This window comes from Seriola aureovittata, chromosome 6, assembly GCF_021018895.1.
Source record: "Seriola aureovittata isolate HTS-2021-v1 ecotype China chromosome 6, ASM2101889v1, whole genome shotgun sequence".
In the NCBI taxonomy this organism is placed as follows: domain Eukaryota; kingdom Metazoa; phylum Chordata; class Actinopteri; order Carangiformes; family Carangidae; genus Seriola; species Seriola aureovittata.
Window position 1 is genome coordinate 17,354,787 of NC_079369.1, and position 24,907 is coordinate 17,379,693.

Sequence of the window (24,907 nt, forward strand, 5' to 3'; positions counted from 1 at the left end):
GTCACTTTGACACAGTCAATGCAGAAATCTGCTTAGCCTGGAGACTAGCTGCAACCCGCAAAGATTGAACAAACTACACATAAAGACAGTCTCTGCCAACTAAAATACAATAAACAGCACAATGAATTGACTGGTCAGTAACAACCAGAGTTCAGGTAAATCAGCACTTTTTACTTTAATTATTTACTTTTACCTCTTTACCTTAATCTAAGTATTACAAATAAAAAAACTTCCTACAAGATAAAAACAATAAATGCAAAGGGCATTGACACGAGCCTCCAAAAAATCATTGCACTTTGCATTTATTGCTTTTATTCTTTTTTAGATGCATGAAGACACAACCTGTATTAATTTAGCACTGTCAGATTCTCTTCTCTTTATATTTAACATTTACCAACATTTAACATTTACAAACTACTATCAAAATAAGTCTGGATAGTTTCAGTTACCAACTTTCCAGTCTGTCTGTTTCTAAAAGAAGGAACAAAACGGTTGAGTAATTTGATATTTCTCTCATGTTGTCTCAGGAAGGAAGGTCTCACATGAGCCAATGCCAGTGAAATATTGGCCCATATAGTGATGACTTTCAACATCCAATCAGGAAATGTGTTCATTCCTGCGCGGGGGACACATCCTGAAGCCTGAATAAAACACTGTCAAACATCACTACATTACGAATACAGTAGTTTACCAAATTCCCTATCTTACAACCAAAAAATAGCAGGGATGATTTCACCCTCAACATCACGATCACGCTTTGATCCAGGCTGGTTTAAGGCCTCTGACCACCTGCCCACGTCTCTGATCTCTTATGATTCACTTGTAAGTTGCTTTGGACAAAAGTTTTTGCCAAATGAGTAAATGCATCGAGCTGGCTGGTCAGAGCCACAGTGGGTTTTGATAACAAGGTGGATGCTTTTACACAGTAACTCGGGAGACTTCTTCTCTCTCGTGATAACTGAACCGTTGCTGTCAAACAGCAGGAATTTCATACAGTGTTATGACAAAGGGGCCCTGTCTTCTTAATTTGTACCACCCGTTCATTTACTTTCATTTGAGGTCACTTCCAAAAACTAGCTTAATGGTGTTGGAATGTAAACAGCTGTGCACAGTGTTAATGCCTGGTGGACTGTAGAAGTAGACGGTGGCTTCACATTATGGAAAACCGGCACACTCTCCACACTTAAACCCCATGGAGCAACACATTACTACAACACATTACTTCTGCAACAGTGTTGGGACGAACTTTCAGAACAATAATTGATTTCCATTGTAGAGAGAACGGCGTGCGTTGAGACGAAAGTTTAAATTAAATTTAGTTCAACAAGAAGATTCCATGATTCTTTGTTTTTAAAGTCTCCTATTGTTTATTTGTGCTCTGCTTTAATATCAGAATCACTGAGGCATTTAATCATGTAAATCTAAGTAGCAGCCGATAGTGTATGTGCATATGTATATGTAGGTAGATATGAATCACACACCGGGGCACGGAACAGCTAAACTGTGCGTTCAGAGAAACATTTCCAATTAGGTGTGACGTGAAAAAGGTCAGAGAACAGAGAACACTGTACAGACACCAAATTTCTTTTATAGAATTTTTTAATCTAAAACATGTTTAATAATAAAATAGCACAAAAATACTGTACATATTCTCTTATTCTCTCAGAATGAAAATAAAATAGATTTAAGCATTCATTAGACTAATGTTTGAAACACACACACACATACACACACCTGAAAGCATATACTAAGAACCCTTACTCCTTACTACTGACACCTGATTAGGATTGTTATAATTAACAGGACAGAAATGTAAATCCTGAAAACCCTGTTTTTGGTTCTGGTTGAGAAGCACTGATCGAAGGCACAAAAACATTCATCTCTTTCTCAACATATTGTGCTAACACAAATATACAGGCTATACTGGAAAAAATAAATAAATAAAAGAAAACTGTAAAAATATGAACTTAAGCATGCAATTAAATAACATTACAATACACCATTAGTCTTACAAAAACCTGAGGAATTAGAATGGCAGTCACTACAGCGCGTACCTTCACCATGCACATTTTATGAACAACCGCTGTTCAGAACCGGTTTCACATGGACTTTTAGGTCACTGTCAGCCCAACCCTTGTCAAGATGTTAATTATTGTTGCAGCTGTATGGTACTTACATTACACACATCATAAAAACTGGTAGAAAAACAGTTCAAACCTTTTGCCATGACACAAGTAAGAAGGTCGTGCCTGCACTCACAGCCTAAGTGCAGGTCAACAAGCACAGTCATCACAGTTAAGTGGCAGTTTTATGCTGCTAAAGTCATTTATTTTGGTGACCACATCGCAGCTTGGGATCATGTATTCTCTTCCACATAAGATACATTTGAGGTGGAAGGAATCTGTGTACCAATAGAATGTCTTTATAATAGCAAGGGTTATACTCATCTAGTTTGCTGGAGGGGATGTACAGTCCTGCGGTCTTCACACCCATATGGGAAGAAGGACCTAGTCTTGCCTTAGCCAGACAAATCCCCATATAAACATCGTCAATGGGAAGAATGGTAGTGGACTGGGACATATTGTATATGACCATAGCTGTATGGCCAGACAGCAGGAAGCCCCCGCCACCACAGTAGGGGGGGTATGAATCTGACTCTTGTACCTGTACTGGGATAAAATACTTGCTGCCTGATGATCTAATGGGCCCGACATTCTGGATCAAATGGCCGGTAAAGAGGTGCTTGCTTCCATTATTGTCCTCGAGGCTTTGGAGATACTCGATCATGCTGTCTGTGTTGGCAAAAACATCATCATCACCGTTTAGCAGGAAGCGAGCTTTGGGACAGTTTCTTTCCATCCATTCCAGGAAGAGTATTTGCTTCAAGGTGAGGTTGTAGAAGGTGTCGCTAAAGTCCCATTGGAGGATGTCGCTGTACTCACGTTGCTCCAGTTCAAGTAGTTTGTTCAGTCTTTCTTTCTCAAAACCAGAATTCATCGTTCCTGAGATGAAGATCCTCCGGATCCACACACCATTGTGTAGCCTCTCTTGAGCCCAGGTTTTGCGCAGCACCTCTCGGCGGTCATAGTTCGTGGGGGAGCTTTTGATGACCAGTAGAAGGAAGACTTCTGCTGATTTATCAGCTCCTCCACATTTGTCAGGAAAATCCAGTAGCATGGGAAAATGGCGACAGTGACGATAGTAGAGAAAATCTTTTACATTACCAGGAAGAGAGCTGAAGCCTGGGATGCTGTCAGCTGAAATATTTTGTTGACATTTTGGCCAGGAGTAAAGATTGGACTTCTTTTTGGTGCGTTGCCTTGTTTGACGGTTCTCCTCTTTCACATCTGTCTGGAGGTTGATGGGTTTGGTCTCAATAAAATCTTTATAGAGATGGAGGACCAACAACAAAAATATTGTTACCAAGAATATTATTATTTTGTTGTTTTTCATGCTTGAGACCCTGCAATGGAAAAATAAAACACAGCTTTATTAACAACACATCTCAGTCACACATAAAATAATTGATAATATTTATTATAAATTAATTGTTCAGGTAAATTAATTAAGGATAAGGACAATCAAATCCATATCAGTCTGCTAACAAATTTCACTTTGGGCCATGAATGTTCAAGATGTTTTCCTACATTAATGTTTCAAATTTTCCTATAAAAACTGAATGGGACACACACACACACATATTCCAAAACGCCTTTGTGTTTTAATTTCTATTTCATCTTGGACACTTTTAAGGCCAGTGTTGTGCATGAAGGTACTAAAAAAGTCAGACAAAAGACCTGCACACTGCAGCATCCAGCAATTTTAATAAAGCAATGTTTCGATCTACCAGAGATCTTCGTCAGCCACTGTCAAATCACCATCACAAACTTAGAACAGGCATTATGTAAACACAAACTCATGCATCACTCAGGAGATTGTGATCTACATGATCGAGAGTCAAACTGCTCTCAGGCTGGACCAATCAGAGCAGAATCACTGATGAACGTGTTTGTGTGAGACTGTCCTCCTGTGGAAAACTAGCCCACAGGTCGTTTGTTCAGCAGCTTATTACGACCCGTAGTTAAATTTTGTTGTTAGGCAACATCTAGTGGTCGTAGTAATTGTGACAGGAGCAAAGGGAAAAGTGCGATGATGTAGTATGAAGAGCAACAAAGTCCGGAGGACGTTGGGGTGGATGTTTGGGTCAACAAAACAGTTTTTGTGCCTAAACCTAACCAAGCCATGACCGTTAATACAGTAACCATGGCAACGTTGGGTACACCGCTCTCGGTACGTTTCGCGTGTTTAATATGGTAACCATAACAACCGAGGTACGGTACGCATGCCGCCGTAGGAGCGCTATTTCAGGAGACACTCCTATGGGACGTATCAGAGGGTTGGAAAAATGACCTATATGATTGTTTAGGTTGAGGGATTTGTTGGTTTGTGTCTATAACTTGCCTGTTCTGCCTGTTCTAAACGAAACGTTGCTTTATTAAAAATGCTGGGAGCTATTGTGGGACGTGGAAACTTAAACAATTTCATCATTCATTTGGGGTCTGTCTCAATCTAATATTCACTCTGATTTAGCTCTGTCTGTTTTTGGTCTTTTGGTCTTGAGAATGAATCAATACAGTAACGTTGTGGGCCGGCCGGCTAAACAATGAGCTGGAACTTCTGTAGACTATAAAACTCGGTAAAGCCAAGGGTGGTTTAAGAGTCAGGTGAAACTTCCCCTGTAGGTTAATCATTACTAGTGCCCCCTTTCAAAATGTCTCACTTTGCTTTAAGCAAATGAAAATGAGCAATGTTTATTTAACCAATCACAATTTCTTTTTTTAAAGATAATGGGACTAAATGTGTGCTAATATAACTGTTGAGCTTCGCATCCTTGCTTGCGTTGAACTTCAGGAAGAACTTCAGGTTCTCCTGTGCTGCTTTCTGTAACAGTACTCTTACACTTGTCAAATTTGCTGTTGGGGAGAAAGTTTCACCATAATCAATCCCCATCTTCTGACTGTAACCCTTTGCCACAAATCTTGCTTTGCAATTGTCTTTACCTTCAATGTCAGTCTTTACAGAATAAACCCATTTACCCCCCACTGTTTTCTTGCCCTTTGGCAGAGTAGTCAGAGTAAATGTGTTGTTTTCCTTTAATGACTGGATTTCTTCATCCATTGCTTTAGTCCACTGTTTTGAGTTAACTGACTCCATAGCTTCTTTAAATGTATGTGGGACACCACACATTGCTCTATAACAGTAATCAATAGTAGTATGAATCCCATCCCTATCACTGTTACTAGTTACAAAGTCCTTTAAGTAACCTGGTGTCTTCCTCTCTCTTGTAGGATACCTCCCGCTGGCAGTTTCACTACTTGTCTCACTTGACTCTTCTTGGTTAAACTCACTTGATGTACTACCTTGTGAATTTTTGTCTCTTACCCTTGTTTCCTGAGATTTCTCAGTGTTCTTATAAACCTCTTGTGTTGCTCTATCAGTCCCTGTCTGTCTCACTCTGTCATCTTCATCATTATTTGGTTCTATCTCTACTGTCTGTGTTTGCTTTTCCACATTTACCTTGTTCACAAATTTCACAAGTCTGTGTTTCTGCACCTTTTCAGTGTCAGGATGATAAACCAAATAAGCTGGACTATTTTTGTCGTAACCGACAAAACATCCCTGATCACATCTGGAATCAAGCTTTCCCTTGTTCTGTTTGTATGTGTAACATACAGATCCAAACTTCTGCATTTTGGACAGATTTGGTGTTTTATCAGTTAACATCTGGTAAGGGGTCTTCCCTGTTCGCTTATTAAAGCATCTGTTGCGTACTATTGCTGCTGTCTGAACAGCATAGTTCCAGAGAAATTTGGGTAGCTGACTTTCAATTAGCATGCACCTGCCCATCTCAAAAAGAGTACGCCAGCCCCTCTCAGCGGTACCGTTCTGATGAGGTGAATATGGAGCTGATGTCTCATGCTTAATGCAATTTTTCCTTAACAGGGTTTGAAAGTCTTTACACATGAACTCAGTGCCATTGTCAGACCTTATACATTTAACCTTCCCGTAGGGGGCAGTATCTGCAAGGAACTTTTCAGTTGCTCGCACCGTGTCACTCTTTGATTTTAGAAAGTATACAAACACTGCATTTGAGTAATCATCGGTAAATGACTGCACATATTTGTACCCATCTATAGATCCATTAGCTACTGGACCTGCTAGGTCTGTGTGTACCATTTGCAAGGGAGCCTTTGCTCTTGTATCAGGTTCTCTACTACGGGTTTGTGCAAACTTTTCCTGGATACATACCTCACACTCTTGATCAGGCTTAGTAGCCTTGCCCTTAATCTGCATACCACTGACAACATTTTGCAGTCTAAGTACATCCTCATAGTTACAATGGCCTAATATTTCGTGCCATGTTTGCATGTCATGACAAGTACTACACTTATCACTATCATCAAATAATACAATTTGCCATACACATGAATGTTCAACCTGGTACCATCTTCATGTATCAACACATCCTGTCCTTGTTTAAAAGTGACTGTTGCTCCAGAGGCAGTTGCTGACTTTACCGAGAAAATATCCTGGGGGTAAGACGGTATAAACAACGCGCCTCTCAGCGTTGCTCTGCATCGTCGTCCCGTGCTGTCTACCAGGAACACCTCTGCATTCCCCTTGCGTTGAGCGACGCCTCTGCACAGGGTGCCGTCTGCCAACTCCACACAGTGCGTCTCCGGCTTGAATGTGTTGTCGAAGCTTTTAAACTTGGCTATATCGGTAACGATGTGGGATGTAGCTCCAGTGTCAACCATCAGGCCCTTTTCGTTGATGCTGCGTGCTGGTTGTTGCTGCTGAGCCCCGCTGTCTGCGTCCCTGATCCTGAAGGCGTAATCTGCTGCTGCTGCTGCTGTAGATCCGTTGCCGCTCTCATCTGCGATTTTCCTCGCTCCGTCCTTTATGTTTTTACGTCTACAGGTGACATCGTTGTGAGTGTCACTTTTACAATGACTGCACCATGTCTTTTGCCGACATGCTTTCGCTCGGTGACCTTTCATGCCACACTTAAAACACACAATTCCCGCATCCTCGTTGGTCCTGTCCCATGCACTTGACTTGGCGGGCCTCCGCCCGGCTCTCGTAGCCGTTTTCATCACATTGTCATTGGACTCTGCTGAAGTTAGCTTTTCTGTGGCTTCAAAGCTACGTAGTCTTGTTTTGAACTCCGCGAATGTGATATCGTCCTCATTATGTGTTACATGAATTGCAAATGGCTTAAAACTTTCAGGCAATCCCTTTAAGACCATGGCAATCAGTAAGCCGTCTCCTAATGTTTCACCCGCGTTCCGCAGCGCCGTGATGGCGGTCTCTGCCCTGATGATATAGTCCGTAACAGTCTCGCTGCTCATTTTCTGCAGCGACGTCAGCGTTGTGTACAAGTTAATAATGCGGGGCTTCCCCTTCCCTGCATAGTACTCTCAATATTTTAAATGCTTTTCTGGCATTGTCCGGCGCATCTCTCATAATTAATGAGAGGCTCTTATCATCCAAAAGTTGAATTAACTCAGCATATGCATCGGCATTTTTCTTACCGTCTGCTGCTATCTCATTTTCACTGTTGGGCTCTCTCAAAGCCGTATTCTTGAGTCCCAATAAATGCAAATGTCCAAGTACCTTAGTCTCCCACAGTTCATACTTAGTTTCGTCTCCATCAAACATGAGTCGAGGCAACCTGCTTGTCCCTCGTGGATCCGTGATGCTATCCGTTAGCCGTTAGCACGCTGTCCGTCGCGACTTTCTATCGGCAATAAAACATCAGAAAAACTCTTCCCGGAGTTGCTCCTGGGCCCATAACCTGTTGAGCTTCGCATCCTTGCTTGCGTTGAACTTCAGGAAGAAAACTTAGACGATATATCTTTAGCCCTCCTGGCATATTTATTTCAGACTTAACTTGGTATAACCTTCATGACCGAACATGTGGAGCACAGACAGACTGAACAACAAATCGGGGTGTGTCCCAAAACAAAAACCAATGGCATCCGTGCACAGCGCCACACCGTGGTGAACACGCAACACCACAATTGTACAACAACCATACATTCACACACAACAACTGAGTACATCTAATTGTATCTCTTAACAATAACACTCTACCACCAAAGTGTACCTAGTGTAAACAATATGCTTCTAAGAAATCCTAATACTTGTGTTTGTACGTTGTTCAAACTATTATAATGCTAAATTATTGCTCAAATGAACAAGCCTCCATCAGCCACTCTCTCTTTGCATGGCCCAGAACTCACCACAAGAGAATAATGTCTGTCAATTTACAAGTAGTCTTACCCACACTGAAACACGCACACACACACACTCACACACTCTCTCACACACAAACACACACACAAACACACACACACACACACACACACACACACACACACACACTGCATCAAAGAAGAATACTGCATAACAGGAAAAGTCCCTTCCTGTGCCAAAAACGCCAGAATGCAATGTTTGAGCATTGATAGCATTTATTCTGGAATAATGAGACAGCATTTTGAGTATTTGGCTTCAGTCATGACATACAAGGCACAGAAACAGTAAGTGCCCATAAAATAAAGCTTTTGTTCATGCCAATACAATCTCCCTCTGAGGCCCACTTGCACTGTGACATTACTGTTGTGAAGCAGAAGCAAACAGGAGTGAGCAGACTGAGCGTCAGAGCAGACATGAGGTGGCTTGGCATCATGCTGCAGATTTCTCACATGCTGTACTACTACATGGGGTGGAGGGCAGGCAAGCAAATGCTGTCATGTCTCCTCACCCTGATGGGCGAAGTATGTTTTACATTGGTGATGTCAGACATTAAGTCATTAAAACAAACTCAAAAACTCATTTAGTGAAACGTGAATAAAAGGGAAGCTCCCAACTGAAATATATTTTTTACTGTAAAATGACAGGAAAAGGACCTGCCTTGCTCAAGCACAAGCCTCACTCTGTTGCTCATAATGAAGAAATGATGGCACAGAGATACGCAACTGGTGGTATGTTGCAATAAAATTTGCCAGAACTATATATGAAGGCTGGGATTTCCTGAAGTGTAAATATATGGTATTGATACAAAGTCGGTTGGTGTTTGCTAAGCCTGTCAGAAGTCTTACTTCTATGTGATCTATGTATTTGCAATGCTTCTTCCTTCTTCCTATTGCCAGGTTATTGTGTTTTGCATAATGTCCTCCTTCCAGAATGATGCATCAGCAATTAAAAGTTTCCACGAGTCAAGGAGGTCACGAGTAGACTCTAATAATTACAGTTGAATCATTATGTTTTCTTTGAGTCATTATGTTTTCTGTTGTTTGCCTCAGTCTATCCCAAAAATATAAGCATAACAATTATCTGACATTTATAGTTAGGCTACTAGTCACTCTGCAGATTCAGATTTTACAAACAAAAACAATTAGAGCTACAATTAGTTGATGAATCTATCAACTACATCGATCGACAGGAAATTAAACGGCTACTATTTTAACAACTGAATAATCATTTTAGACATTTTGAAACAAACCATGTCAGAATGAGGTGTACGCCATGCTGAGTAACTGACTTCTGAATAAATCTATTGAAATCTATTACCCGGAGCATTATGATCTCAGCAGCAGGAGCCACAAACGGTGAAAACCATAACTCAATCTGAAATGTCCATATAACTAGTGAACTACATCTACTGAAACCTATCTTGGCTTTATATTTCAATCATGTTACATAGTTCACAGAACAAGTCTCATTTGCATATACTCCCCTCCACCCAACTATAATTCACTTTCAATTCTTGATACTTTGCTGTGAAACCATGTGAAACTATGATGTGAATATTGCTCAAGAAACATATTAAGCCTACTCATTTTTGTTTCCCAGGTTTCTAAATGAATTATATTATTTAAATTTATTTATTTATTTTACCAGTGATGATTTCAGTGTCAGTTTATTTCCCCGTGAATCCCACAGATTTTGAGGCAGAGTATAGGCTATGAGAGGTTGCAGAGGAGAGTGGAAATAAAAACAATCTTTCATAAGGGCGTATGCATATTATAGACTAGACGCTACGAAAGGACTGCGTCAAAAGCATTCGTATCGCTTTCGATATATATATATATATATATATGTATATATCTATATGTATAAAGGAAGATAAAGGAGAAAAACTTAAAAAAATTCTTATATTAATGCTTGATGCCTGTTTTTACGAGCTGATGGTTTATGTGCCATCAGTCAAGCAGGCTATCTCAACTACATAGCGTAAGGTTTTAAGTAAAAAATAAAAATGTTCAAGTGTACAGTTAAACTGCTAAATATTTCCCATTAAGTACTTTATAACGGAGACTCGCTCTAGCCTCGTTAACTTCAACTTTTCCTGCGCAGGAGAAGCTACTGGATAAGCTGCAGTACGACGTTGTATTTTTACAGTTGACTACAGGTACTTACCGAAAAAGGGAGATCAGTCTTGTCATCTGTCTCTGAGGCTGCTCAGATCATTGATCAATCCTGTGTGCAACAGCGTGACTCTCTGCTCCATCTTGATGTGCGCAGCCCACTGGGCGGTGCCTGTTTCTGCTGCTGAGCCTCTCAACAGGAGGCTCATATCTATGTGTCTGTCTTTCTGTAATAAATGATATTAATATAATAATCAAATATATATATATATATATATATATTTGTATATGTAGTCTACTTATTTGGGAATTTTACACTACTTTTATTCGACTACATTTCAGGGAAATATGCTACTTTATTACTACACTACATTTATTTCAAAGCTGTAGTCACATTGATGATTTAAGATTTCAAATGAACATATAAATTATCATGAGTTAAGATACAGTAAATATTAAAAACCACAGAAAATAGTTTACATGAGCTCCACTGCAACCAGATATAACATCAAGATGCTGCCTTCTGTATATGATAATGCTTAATTAATTGAATCAGATTTATAATAACATAACAATGACATGGGCCATTCTGCATTCATAATGACTTGAGCTTAGATAGACTGTCAGCTCCGAATCTACACTGTGGATATTAGTAGGATGTCATTATTGCACTAATTGTACCAAAAAATGGGTGGAATTGTCACACCTACCACTTAATGAATATTACAGTTCCTACTGACTTCAGACACGTGTGTATGGAAACCTTTTGTAGCATTTGAGCTGCAATGCAGCTGCAGAAAACCACAGAAAAAAAGAGGAATAATTTATATTTAACAGTGGTTCTCAGTTTCAATATTACTTTGCGCTTTAGAATTTGTCATGGTTGAAATGTTGAGCTCTCCTTTGAATCCTGATGACTTTGTATTGACAAATGACTGTTTAAACAGGGCAGACCTGTTTTTACTCTCCTTTGCTGTATATACATACACAAAGTCATAGAACACCAAACTAAGGCGAGGCCTGCGAATTTGTCAATTCGTCAATTCACAATGAGAACTGACGTAAGATTAATATAGTTGCACAATGGATCCTTATGGTCTATGCATACCTACGTATTGGGTAGAAGTAGACTCTGTATATGCAAAAGTTTAAAATTAGCCAGATATTAATTATCTTTTTAAATCTAAGTAGGCACAGACAGATGTAAGTGTTTTCAAATCTGTTGTAATGTACATGTCTTTTAAAAAAAAAAAATCTCACAAATCTGCTTTGGGGGTCAAAATTTGACACAACAGGTTCTGTTTACAGAACGGTTTCACTTTAACAGTGACTGCTACACCCATGTGTCTGAATGTGAATAGATACTTTTTGTTACTCATAGAGCATAGGGTAACTCAATACATACTTTATGACAATAATACATGAAGTTTGATGACAACTTCCCCTTAGCCTGTATACAGCATGCAGATTAATTTAAATACAATACACACTGAGCAAAGTATGCCACAATGAGTCTCCTCTCCTATATATTTCATGATTTAATTAATTGCAGCTTCTTCAAATAAAGTGTATGTTGTGGTGTGATCTTGCTGTCTTTTCATCACCCTACCAAAGTGCATTGCCTCAAGACACTTAAGCCAATTTGATTTAAAAAAAAAAAAAAGAAAGAAAAAGAAAAAAAGAGAGAGAGCGAAACTAACTCACAAATATTGAACTTTTACTTTGTCTGGACCTTAGTTTACTGTGGTTGTTTACTAAACAATAAAATACTAGTAAAACACGCAGATTTAATGTTTTATGGAGTGTTTGAATGTCACTGTGTACAATGACACAACCAGCAATGCCTGACAAATGTGAAGCATGTTTGTTTACTCAGTTGGGAACAGCTCAGTAGAGAACTTGATCCAGGTCTGGAACAGTTGATGCAACACGTTTTGAGACACTGTCTCAAAACGTGTAAATACGCTGTTTTGCATGTGGTCATGTTTATAAAAGGAAACCTTGTCTCTGAGCAGCTTGGTTCTTCTTTTTCTTTGATGTGGCCTCAGATGACACTGAAAGGAAAGCTGATCAGGTTACTTCAAGTCTTCACAAGTCAACAAGTATGTAATGAGCACAATGAATTAAGATTAACTGACACAAACCTTTGCATTGTTGTTCAGATGTATTTATGAGACAGTGATGGACAACTGATTTGGGTTAATGAGATACCTAGTTTTACAAACCCAAAATAGCGATCTGAGCTGTGACAAATTGGAGGAAAAACCCGAATGCTGATGCTTCCATACAGGGCACGAGAGGTCACTGGATTGTTTGATGAGTGTGAAAATGATGTGAATCATATGCTATGGCCTTCACAGTCACCTGATCTCAACCCAACTGAACACCTATGTGTGATTTTGGAGCTATGTGTGAGACAGCACTCTCCACCACCATCATCAAAACACTAAATGAGAGGATATAATGTGGAAAAATGGTGTTTATCCCTCCAAAGACTTGTAAAAGGAGCATTGAAGCTGCTCTGGAGGCTCAAAACCTTACGAATGGGTTCTCTATAATGTGTGACACAAGGGGGCTATAGGCACATTTTCCATTTTAAGGGTGAGGGTGCCAATTTTGCTGAAGTTCAATTGACTGACTTTTCAGCTGAACTGCTGCTGTTCATGTTGCATTAAGCATCAGATTTAAAGAAGGAAGAACAAAACACGGGATAAAATAGATGTTACGCTTTATTTTACTTTCCAGCTAATTTCCTAGAAACTTTATTTGACACTTTTTACTTTCCTGTTATTCAAACACGAAACTAAGAAATCTCCAGCGCAACTGGAAACTACAGGTGAGCATGCAGTTAATCCAATATGCAGCATAGACGTCAGTTAAACAAATATTTACCAATTACCATGCAGACCTATAATTTATGGCAGTTGGAAGTCATAATGAATTGAAATTACAAATCTTTGTCAGTCTTTCTAGGAAACTCTGATAGATACTGACGTCTATTACAGCTATCTTTCACTCACCTATTATATAACGTGCTAGTTCTTTTCTTAAAAACTCAAGTATAAGAAGCAGGTACTTAACAACTGTACTCACTATAACTTTCTCATTTCATTCTCAATTGTGTGTAGGCCTTCTCAATAATACCCTAGTTAGCTAAAAACCAGCACATTTTTAGGAAATGAGCTGGAAAATACAGGACCGGTAAATAAGCATTAACCAAAAAGGTGACATTTCTCCTATTGGAGGACCACAATGCTAAATCGGTGGAGTACTCTTTGGATAAAGCCCTTTCTAGTCCTTTAAGTGAGACAGTTTTATTTGTTTCTATCTTCTATTTTCTCTGTCAGGCATGAACTTTCAACTTGCAACTTCAGATATTTGTTGCAAGACTCACACCATGTTTAACCAAGATAAGTGATCTCACTGAAGGCTATATATATTTGATCCTTTGTGTTTTGGAGAAAAATTTGTGTCTTCTTTCTTTCTCCCTTACCCATTGTTCCTCAGATGATAAGGAGAGGAAAACAGTTAATTGCAATATGGTCAATACGATACTTTTACTGTTGGCTTGTTACTGCTATTGCAAAGCTGCTCAACAGGAACACTAAACTAATATTCGGTAGTATTTCGGAAGATGTTGCAAACCGCACCTTGTTTACTGGATTGCATTCATTCTGCTGCTAATTTCTGAACTACACTGAACTCACTATCCTGTGCATGAAACCAGTTTGAGAGACATTTGCTTTGTGACACAGTGCATTGTTAATGATTAATTAGTATTAATGGGGCCAAGGTGTGAAAAGACTACATTCTATGCACTATAACAGCACCATCCCATCAATCTACATTTAATGACCCATAGTGACAATGTAAAAACAATTGTTGTCAGGTCAATACTGTTTGCTTCAATTATCCATGAGACATATAGACACGTCAAGGATAATTATAGCAAATAATTTAATAGCTGGTTAACAACACCAAGGATTCATAAAGCATTTACAGCACTGTGAATGTTTAATGGGCATGCTCAATAAATACACAAACGATTATAAATGCATGTGTGATATCAGCTTAAGCACATTGTGTTCGTCTTCACTTGTAAGCAGCGGGGACAGGGGGACTGACCAGAAATGAAAGATGAATGCAGCCAAATACAGAGAGGTCCTTGAAGAAAAACCTGCTCCAGAGCGCACACAACGTTGTGTAAATAAAAACATAAAAAGAAAATGATATGCCCCATCTTTACTTTAGAAGCTGAAAAAAAGCCACAACTGTCTCCCTGTTAAATCGGCCTGTCACTGAGGGAATCAGTAACCCATACGCTGTCAAGTTGGAATTTCGTTTCGTAGATACACCCTACTTAAAAGAAACCTGTTCATTCCAGTCCTTTGTGCCCTGCAGCAGATCTCTTCATTCTCTACCAGCTCGTTCAGTCACACTGTGCAGTATTAATGTCATGTTGTTTTAACAACATACCAAATCTACTGTAGAACCTGCTGCAGAGCACATACATTTCCCTCTTTTGATTTTTATCCTGGTCTTCAGGTTCAAATTCCTGCAGCCCAGTTTCGTTGTGTCATCTGTTTGGATTTTGGATTGCCTGCCCTGCTCTGTGGATTCATTATCTTCCAGCCTGCCTGCAGCTCGCCAAACAGATGCCCATAACCCCATAACAACCAAGTAACAATAAAGAAGTCACATTTTCTCACTCCACCTGTTGTGTTCTGTGTTGTGGATCCAGAAAAAGGTGGAGGACATGTTGATTTTTGGCTTGATTTATAGCAGTGATTACACTTAATTTCTTCCGATATAGTCTTGATTTTATACAAGTCAGTCATGTTGTTTTAACATCATACCAAATCTACTGTAGAACCTGCTCCAGAGCACATACAACATGAGACACAGGTGTTGGTTCATGGAAATGATCCAAAGCATACAGCCAAGACAACGCTGGTTACCACAGTCTGAATACTTTGTGAGGTGACTGTATAAGATCAAATCACTCAGGTAAACTCAATTTAGCAATTTAATCCAGGTGGGGTAAAAAAGTAGAACAAAAGCTGAAGAGATGTAACAGGTTTGACTTCAGCGTATAGCCTTTGTATCCTCTATTGTATTCCTTTCAATTTTTTATGACGGTGAACTGTCCAATAAGAGACACACAAAAACTATTATATTTAGTAAATAAGCAAATAAGATATTTTATAGTGCCTTTCAGCTCAGTATTTTGGCTTTTTCTTATGTCATCATTCCAATTTCCCAAATTCTACTAGTTCAAGCAAACATTAGATATTTGGGAAAAATATCTCTGAGAGAGAGATAAGAGTGATACAAGTCTTATGTCTGTATGGTAAATGTAGAAACAAAATACACCTACCAGCACCTCTCAAGATCACTAATTAATACATTATATCAGTGTTGTTGAATCTGTACAAAAACCCAGTTGTAAATACGACAATTTACATTGAAAAAAAATGAGCATATTTCCCAAAATGTCAAATGTTTTGCTTTATCTATCATGCATAAATCACATTAAAACAACTGGAATAACTATAAATTGAGATAACGTGATGTCACAGCTCCAAATTTTATCAGTCCAATCTTAGACCCTCTAACACAAAGCTGTTTACATCCAGTGAGCGGACAGGAGCTAAGAGTCAGGTTTTCAGTTTTAAGGACAGGAACTTACACAGGAAACCTCAACCAAAGCGTTCGCTGGCATTTCATGATAAACCACAAGTTAGTTGTCCAATGCTCATGTTTAATTACTTAATGTAGAAGGACATGAGAATATATTAACAAAAGGAATATTAAAAAGACAGGTGAGGGCAACAAACCCTGATAAATTATAAAAGAAAAAACTATTCCATCCAAAAGGAAAACTAAACAGTGAAAAGTGGTGTTCCTTGTCTCAAGTTATCTTCTTGTAACCTGAAACTATTTTCATTCTCCAAACCATTCCCAAATGTTTACATTTAGATTTGAAGGAAACCTTGTATCTGCTGGTATCTGTAGTGTTGCAATAACCGATTCTGCAGTGTGGTTATCAACTGTCTTCACAAATTAACGAAAGTGTTGCAGGAGAGCATTAAGAGCAGTTCACAGTGCAACGCCCACCAGCGACAGTCACAACCCGTTAAAATGCTGCTGCTGCTTTTACAATCCATAACTTTGCTAATGATTATTAAGTGCTGCTCCTTAGTGAAACTGTATGTATCTACACAGGCTGAGTGTCTGTTTTACATCCACACTCACACCCTACATTCATGCAAACTTCAACTTCCTCTTCCTACTTCTCTTCCTGTACTGTTATGCATTGTCCGATTCAGTTATGTGTTCAGGTACAGCTAACAGAATCACCAGGTCACGTGTGAAGACATCCCTGTGACTTATCATGGCATTTTAAAAGTCACTCAGTGTGGGCACTCACAGTGGCTGACTGTACTGTTGTCTTCCTCTGAGGGATGGTAACACATGTCCATTCTGCGTTGGAGGCGCTTCTTAAGATGAACGCGTCGCTTCACTGAGCTAGTGTTGTACTCCTGGGCCTTCAGCTTGGCATAGTAGTCAGAGAACTTATTAAAAAGGAAGGAGATCGGCATGCCATTCAGGATGATACCAAATGAGATGCAGCAAAAGGCCACAATGCGTCCCAGGATAGTTACAGGAACCACATCCCCATAGCCCACAGTAGAGATGCTGACCTAAGAGACAAGAGTGAACAGTTCCATATTAATACGTTTCCAGGAATATTTTCTTTGATGTAATAGGATTCTTCATGGTGATTACATTTTTGGTAATCTGTGCAAGCAGCTTATTACAACCCACAGTTAAATTTTCTCCTTTTTAACATGTTTTGTTTGTCCCCAGTCTTGTCACACTGTGGTGAGGTTGTCTTGTCCTGGTTTTGTTTTGTCCTGTCATTTCCTGTTTTATTTTGAAAAGTAACTCTCCTTTCGTTTCAGGTCACTTGCATTTCCTCATGTGTCTCAGTCTGATTGCCTTAAGTGTTTCCACCTGTGCCCTCCATGTGTTTAAATAGTCTGTGTTGCCCTTGTCTTGTGCCAGGGTGTCTTCGTCATTGACCTGCACCCGAGCCTTTGTCCATGCCCACAGCCATAGTGTCTTTCAAAGAAAGCCGTTTGTACCTCGTGAAGGGTGATTTTTTTGTTTGTAATTTCTTGCCTTAGCTAATGTTCATAGCCCTTTGTTTTTCCTAGTCATGAGTGATTTTTATTTTGTGTAATTTATTATTGAGTACCCTAGATCCTCTGTTTGGTGGCGTGAGTTGATTGTTTTGGTTTATTTTTATTATTAAGTCAGGTTTTTCCTCCTTATGGAGTGTTTTGTGTTTATCTTTTGTTTTGTTTTTTGATTAGAGCTTTTCCCCCTCCTCCTGGAGTGATTTTGTTTTCTCAGACTTCAGAGTTTAGTGACTAGTCTTTTCATAGCCATATATTTTTCACTCTGTCTGAGGTCACCGGTGATTTCAATAAAGCCCATTGTTTTCTAATTCACTGTGTCTGAGTCCTGCCTTGAGTCCCTGCCTGACAAGTCTATTCTCTGTCTAGCTGGGTGAGGCATCCTGGTGACAACTACCACCTGTTACCAAGCACACCTGTTCTTCACCTGCCAATGAATTCCACAGCCTGGAAGCCCAGCTCTCCGCCAGATCCGAGGCACTCCTCTACAGCTAGAATAGCTGAGAGGAGTGCCTCGGGGCAGAGCCCCGAGGCATCTATTAATATTCTGTTTCGGGTTTATTATTCTTCCGCCAAATTTCGGCGCGTAACTTGTCCCGCAGCTTTGAGAAAACCCCGGTAATATATACATCAAAATGCGTCTTGATCCCGAAAGGGTTGCTATGACTTTTGGTGTTAAAATTCCAATTTTTCCCAAAGTTATTCCCAAAAAACTGGGAATAAATAATGCATTAGAAATGCATTGGAATTTTCTTTAGAAACCCACCTTTTTTCTACAAAATTGCACCTTTTTTCTGAGTCACCCAGCTCTCTCATACCTGCACGTAGAAATGTGATTCAAACTATAAAACGGAGGAAAACTTCTGCTCTCTCAAAGAGACAGGAACTGTTTTTACATAACGTGAGCACTCAAACGAGGAGTGCAAATCACTTTTTCTTCAAAGTTAGAGTGAAAGCGTCAGTTGGGTAGAGTGCGTGAAGCAGTAAAAAATAACCTTTATTTTTATTTTTAACTCGAGCTCGCGGCCAAACCGTAAAAAGGAGACAAATAATTATTTCTGAAAATGTAGACATAGTTGTTGGGATTCATAAAATGTAACTTTGACAGGCAGGGTCTGCACAAAATTTAAACAGGTATTGCTGCCGAGTCCGGCAGCAATACCTGTCTCACTCTCATTGACACCTAATGTAATCGTCTTTTTTTTTCAAAAGAATCTCACTCTGTCTTCGCACTGAGCTTACTCACTCATTTTAAGGAATATCTGAATAAAATAGAGACTGTAGAAACTTCTGGCTTCAGTGTCTGGCACGGTCTTTTCGGTTTATGAAAAGAAGTAACGGTTTTCTCATAATTTGCAGTTGTTTGAAGCCATGTAGAAGCCAAATTCTGGGCAGATTTTCACATTGCCATGGCAACGGCAGCTCCTGACCTGTGTGCGTGCCTGCGTGCGCCTAGCAACCAGATAACCAACTCTCCAAGCTCTGCTAGCTTTACATTAGCCGCATGTTAGGTCTTAAATTACATTTAGTTAGGTCTTAAATATGTAAGTCCATTTACTGCTTCCTTCGTAGCTTTTTTTTTTGTTTTGTTAAAAGAGTGAATGAAGTTGTGACGGTCTCCGCTGAGACAGAGGAGAGGAGAAGCTACTAGCCCTCTCTCGCTGTCACTTCTAGTCGCGTTGCTCTCCTCCCCAGTAATGTTAAATTTAGCACAGAAAAAAACATAATAGTGGTAATTTAAATAGCGGTTCATGGGATTTATTAACCCTCAGGGGTCCCTCTGTCCTTTTTTGGACATTTTCTTTACTTTTCTTTTTTGATTTGCTGATCATTTTGGCTGTGTTACAGCTGAAGGTATGGATTTCTGCAAGAAAGTGTCTTTTTTGACATATTTTTAAAATCTAATGTCAGTTACTGTTACAGGTCTATTATACACTGGTAACACATTTTGTACCCGCTGGGGTTCCTCGCGTCCAAAAAAGGACACACAAAGAAAATGCTATAAAATCATCATATATCAATATTTTTTTCTCCTTTTTTTGCATAAATCTCTTAAACCACTTCAGTTCTGCTCAAACCTACCAAATGATTATTAGTTTTCAGGATTTTAACCCTTTAAATGCCAGTTTGAAGACATGTTGCCTCTTGTTTTATTAAAAAAAACAAGACAGAATATGAGATATTTCCCACATAATACATGATGGAGGGATGTGACATTGTTTTATATCAGAGTCTTTTATATCAAGACATTTCTCAAAACCAGAATATGATCACGGTGACTTTTGAACACTGGAAATAAATCATGTACTCATCCCGGCAGTAGCCCCCGTAGCACTCAAAATTTCCCTGGAATTTTCTAGTTTAGTATTAATGCTACGCCCCCTCCTCTAACACCTTAATTGTTTATTTCCTACATGTGTTTTTTTTTTCTCTCTCCCTCTGAAATCAAAATATAATAATATATCTCTGTAGTAGTGTATGCTATCATAATACATTATGTTATGCTAGCTTATATTATGTTGTCTACATGTTGTGGCTTTTACATTGTGTTGACCTGTCACCGTACCCCATAACTCAGCTCCAACAACAAGTTACTGTATAGAACTCTAATTTTCTCACTCCACCTGTTGTGTTCTGTGTTGTGGATCCAGAAAAAGGTGGAGGACATGTTGATTTTTGGCTTGGTTTATAGCAGTGATTACACTTAATTGCACAGGCTGTAAATCCCATTATCCTGCCAGCAGGCGACAGTATATTTTGGGAGATATACTTTACTGGCAGATAGGGAGTTTCCTAACATGGCAAATGCTCATAGATCAGGATTGTCCAGTTTCTAAGATACAGTATCTGGTCTGGATCTGACTATCCAAAGGGCTGCCCCATGCCAGCCTGCACACAGAGGTACACATTAAATACACGTCTGTTTTATTTTTTTTCTCTTGTTAATAAAAACAAAGCATTGAGGGAAAAGAGTTGCAGTCCTTCAAAGCAGCCACAAAAATGATATTGAGTTAGTCAGCTACTGATACTCACTGCAGCCCACCACCAGGCATCTGGGATACTGCTGATGGAAGATCCCTCAGTTTCCCTCTCGGCCGAATGCATGAGTTCCGAGAAAGTGAAGATTCCCATGGCAATAAAAAGGAGAAGGCAAGAGGCTTGCTGGTAACACTGCCGCAGAGTGAACCCAAATGCTCTCATGCCGGTTGAGTGTCGAGCCAGCTTAAAAATCCGAAAGACCCTCATCAGCTTGACCCCTTTGAGGACATGACTTATGTTGCTGGCCTGAGATATGACCCTGAGGTCTTCCTGTCCGTTCACGTCCCCGGTGTCAGTGAAGGATGTGAAGATGATCTGAAGGAGATAAGGCATGACCGCCACCATGTCCACAAAGTTGAGTCCACTCTTGAAAAACATTATGATGTTAGGAGTGCTGACAAGGCGAATTAAATATTCAAAGGCAAAGAAAACAATGGTGATGATCTCCACCCATTCCATGTGCGTTTTGCCGTTAATTCTATATATTTGAAGTTCCTCCACAGTGCTGAGGGTCATCGCCATGACGGAGAAGAGCAAAGAAAGGTTAGAGAGCACGGTGAAAGCCTTTGCCAGAGGTGAAGAGTATGGATCCTCCACAACGTTCCACAGACTCTTCCTCAAATCCCCAAATATCATGTCCTTGAAACAGTCATCGTTGTAATTCACCTCAATCTCGGCCATGAGCTCCTTCTCCACCTTCAGGTCGTCCTTCACCTCATCCACCTTCTCTTCGAACATTATAGAGCAGCAGCGCTGAGTGTCCTTCATGCTCAGACCCCAGTATGCAATTTCCTCCTCAAAGTTGATGGGGCACATTTCCCGTATGATCCACAACACTCCACTTGTGTAGAAATGGTAGATGTGGTGGAAGAAGGCAGGGTCATGGTCAAAGAAGAACTCATTCTTGCGCACTGAGTAGTCGTCACATAGTGTGAGGAGTTTTGCTCTGTCCCGGCAGAGAGCTAAGGAGCCTATCCGGGTGTTAGGATATTTAATGACACACTGTGTAGGGATATGAAACACTTTCCCTCCAACATTAACATTGATGCTCTGCTGCCGTTTAGGTCTCTCCTCAGCTTTAGGGCACTCTGCTTTGATGCCAGGACTGTCAAGATTCTCCAGAGAGCTCCAAGCTTTGACTGTTTTCTCCTGAGAAAATGGGAATGTTTTGTTGTCCTCTACACCCTTGGATAGATAGTTGATAGTAGAGCGGCGATTTTGTAAATTTCTCTGAAGCTGCGCTTGCTCTGAAGCCATGGCAACTGTGGTTCAAGACACAAAGTCAATAAAACTGAACAAAAAGAAAGAAAACAAAAGTAGGAAGCACCCCAGGAAACTTACTCTAGATGCACATCATACATTACTGAATCAACACAAAAGCTGCATCTTGTCCTGCAGGAACTGATACCCCCGTGAAAAGCAGCACTTCCTGTTTTGCTGGCTCAATTGTGGCTGAGACTCTGTTGTCGAGAGAGTCGGGGGGAGAGCAAAAGACTCTCCTCTGACTGTTTCTGCGAAGACAAAGCAAAGGCATTTGATTTATCAGACTAGGAGAGCCAGGGCAAGGAGCAGGGATTTCATCCATTTAATCTCACGGTTTCCCTTCCAAGTTTCCTTAAGCAGTTGTAAATATATGGGGGAGGGTGGTGGTGGCTGCATTAGGACACAAAGTTGATTTAAGGATTTTGAAGTGTCGAGACCAAGGGCCAACGGGCTTATGTTATATATTTACTTCTTGTTCCTCTTTTCAATGACCTTTTTTCTCACGTTCGTGTTGACTTTCATGTCATACTGTTTCCACACATCTAAAAATATTCAAAACTAAGACTTTAAGTCTTGATAAAGGGGATGTATGATCTGCTTACAAATGGATCTTTTTGTAAAAAGAAAACACTTCATAATTAATTTGTGGTTTCACAGTACCTGTGATAATTTGCTATTAAATTGGAATTTATTTTGAAATATTAACTATTATATAGCTTTATACAGTGTCAACATACACCAGTGGTTGGCATTACATTCAACCATGGGCCATTTTTTTCTAGCATGGTTTATTTTACTGCCTCTATATCTATACAGGTATGATGGAGCTGTAAGGTTTCAATAGTTTTTGTTTGAGTGTTATTTTAATTAATTCAAGAACAAAATTGATTTATAAAAGGTTTTGTAGGTGTCGCTTTGGGGAAAAATGACAAATATATGAACACATATTATATTTTCTATGTTACACAGTGAGACAGGATATTTCATGGTCTATGGTTTTGCTCTCAAGGAAACAGTGGCCTGCTTCATTATATTGTAATTGTTCAGAAACAAGACAGTCGTGCTAGTAGCTTGTGAGGCTGTAGGGATTTTGGTGCTTTGAGCTAAATGCTACTGTAGGTAGGCTAACATGCTGTTTTTAAGCACCATCTTTTGGTGAGTCAGTACACTAACATTTTTAATTAGCACTTAACATACAGCTATTTAGTCATAAATCAACACATTGGAGAAACTGAAATGTTGGGATTGATGGTGCTAGATGACGAGTCAGACGAGTGGTTCCAATTCATTCTCAGCAAATTTCATGACTATCCATCCAGCTGCTGTTGAGGATCACCGAGATCAGTAGGCGTCATCCTGTGGCTGCCTTGGATATCCGTACCACATTTGATAGTAATCCATTTATTAGATTTGGAGATATTCCATCAAACGCCCAAACTGTCAACCTACCAGTGACTCTAGAGGATCAAGGGATCAGGAAATTGGCAGGATTAATCTTCTGCGAAGCATCAACGTCTGTTCTTAATTTCATTCAGTCCACCCAATGGTTGTTGAGATATTTCCATCTGGGGGACTGGGCCAACAGACCAACATGCCAACTCAAAAGCATTGCTAAAAATTGAGCCATTATCCGTCATACAAATTAACAATATCATATTGCCACTCAAAATATCACTGCTCACAAATAAAGAGGCACAATAATAAAAGCTAAAATTTTTTGTTTATTCTTGGACACCCTCAGACTGGACAAGAAGTAATCTGACTCTCCGCCAAGACAAGTCATTTGGAGGTGACTCACCTCAACTGACTGCGTGTGATCTTCTCTTGCTAACCTACTTGTCTAGCTCACAACTTACTATCTGACTAAACCTGCCAGGGACGGATTTACTGTAGAACATTATACACATAGCACAGACTACACACATTAACAGTCTATACAGAGTCGGAAGCTGATCGACGTTAAGAATCAGCAAAGGTATCATAAATATTAGGAAGATACCGCTGACCTCTTTGAACAACTGTCAAGTGTGCCATAGTCTGCCAGAGGCTTAAAAGGCTTTAATGTTACATTAGGCAAAAGATTTGCTGAAATTTGTGACAAAGCTGCTGCAGGAAACAAACAGCTTTATAGTAAAATAAACATCTTATAAATAAATGTGCTAAAAAGAATGAGGCTGCACCAAAATGTTGACTGTCACAGCGTTACCACCATAGTTATGATGCACTCAAGATACAATTTTTTTTTTTTTTTAAACCAGAAATTATAGAGCAGCAACAGCAGCATTTATACAGTGAACTTAATGCCAAATAAGTTTAATAGAGGAGAGGTTATCCATGCCTTTATATCCTTCAGGCATCGTTACTGTCATTTATTTTTTGCCATGCTACCAGGGTGTCTCTCTGGATGGTAATGTCAGTCCGTCGGTCCACTACGTTGGTTCAGAATGAAATATTTCAACGACTACCATATAGACTGGCATGGAATTTGATACATATTGCCTATCCATGGTGCCCAGATGATTAATCCTGAAGTGTCCCAATAACTATTGGATGAAATTTGGTAAAGACATCCGTGCCCTCCTAAAGATGAATTGTAACTTTGGTGATACTGTTAGACTTTTAGTCTAGTGCCATTATCAGGTCAAAATTTGCCAATACTTTGCTTTATGACCAAATACTAAAGCTTCAGATGGGTTCAATGCCAAGTAGAAATGTTAGCATGCTAACTCACTAAGCAATAATGCGTTAACATTTAGATCACAGCTCTCCTGTGCCAAACTACAGCTTTACATGGCTGTAGTCTTTATCTTGTAATTCTGTCCTAATCAATCAAAATATCCTTCAACTTCAGCTGATATAAAATGCTATCAGAGTATGAAAATACTCAATACATCAGTGTGAACAATTCAAACAACTTATATCTGCTTCCAACTACATTATTGTATGTTATCCATTTATTGAATGTCTATG

The 24,907-nt window shown here is 39.5% G+C and overlaps 2 protein-coding genes across 2 annotated transcripts; both read right to left on the bottom strand.

The window, feature by feature from the left end:
- Positions 1-1,581: 1,581 nt before the first annotated feature.
- LOC130170371 (N-acetyllactosaminide beta-1,3-N-acetylglucosaminyltransferase 3-like) lies at positions 1,582-10,590 on the bottom strand. Its single transcript, XM_056377580.1, has 2 exons — positions 10,486-10,590; positions 1,582-3,463 (listed from the first exon to the last, which is right to left on the bottom strand). The coding sequence occupies exons 1-2, from the start codon at positions 10,509-10,511 to the stop codon at positions 2,323-2,325; spliced, it is 1,167 nt and encodes a 388-aa protein (XP_056233555.1). The 5' UTR covers positions 10,512-10,590; the 3' UTR covers positions 1,582-2,322.
- Positions 10,591-16,265: 5,675 nt separating this feature from the next.
- LOC130171163 (potassium voltage-gated channel subfamily V member 2-like) lies at positions 16,266-21,931 on the bottom strand. The gene is made up of 2 exons (XM_056379024.1): positions 20,669-21,931; positions 16,266-17,137 (listed from the first exon to the last, which is right to left on the bottom strand). The coding sequence occupies exons 1-2, from the start codon at positions 21,929-21,931 to the stop codon at positions 16,847-16,849; spliced, it is 1,554 nt and encodes a 517-aa protein (XP_056234999.1). The 3' UTR covers positions 16,266-16,846.
- Positions 21,932-24,907: the final 2,976 nt, after the last annotated feature.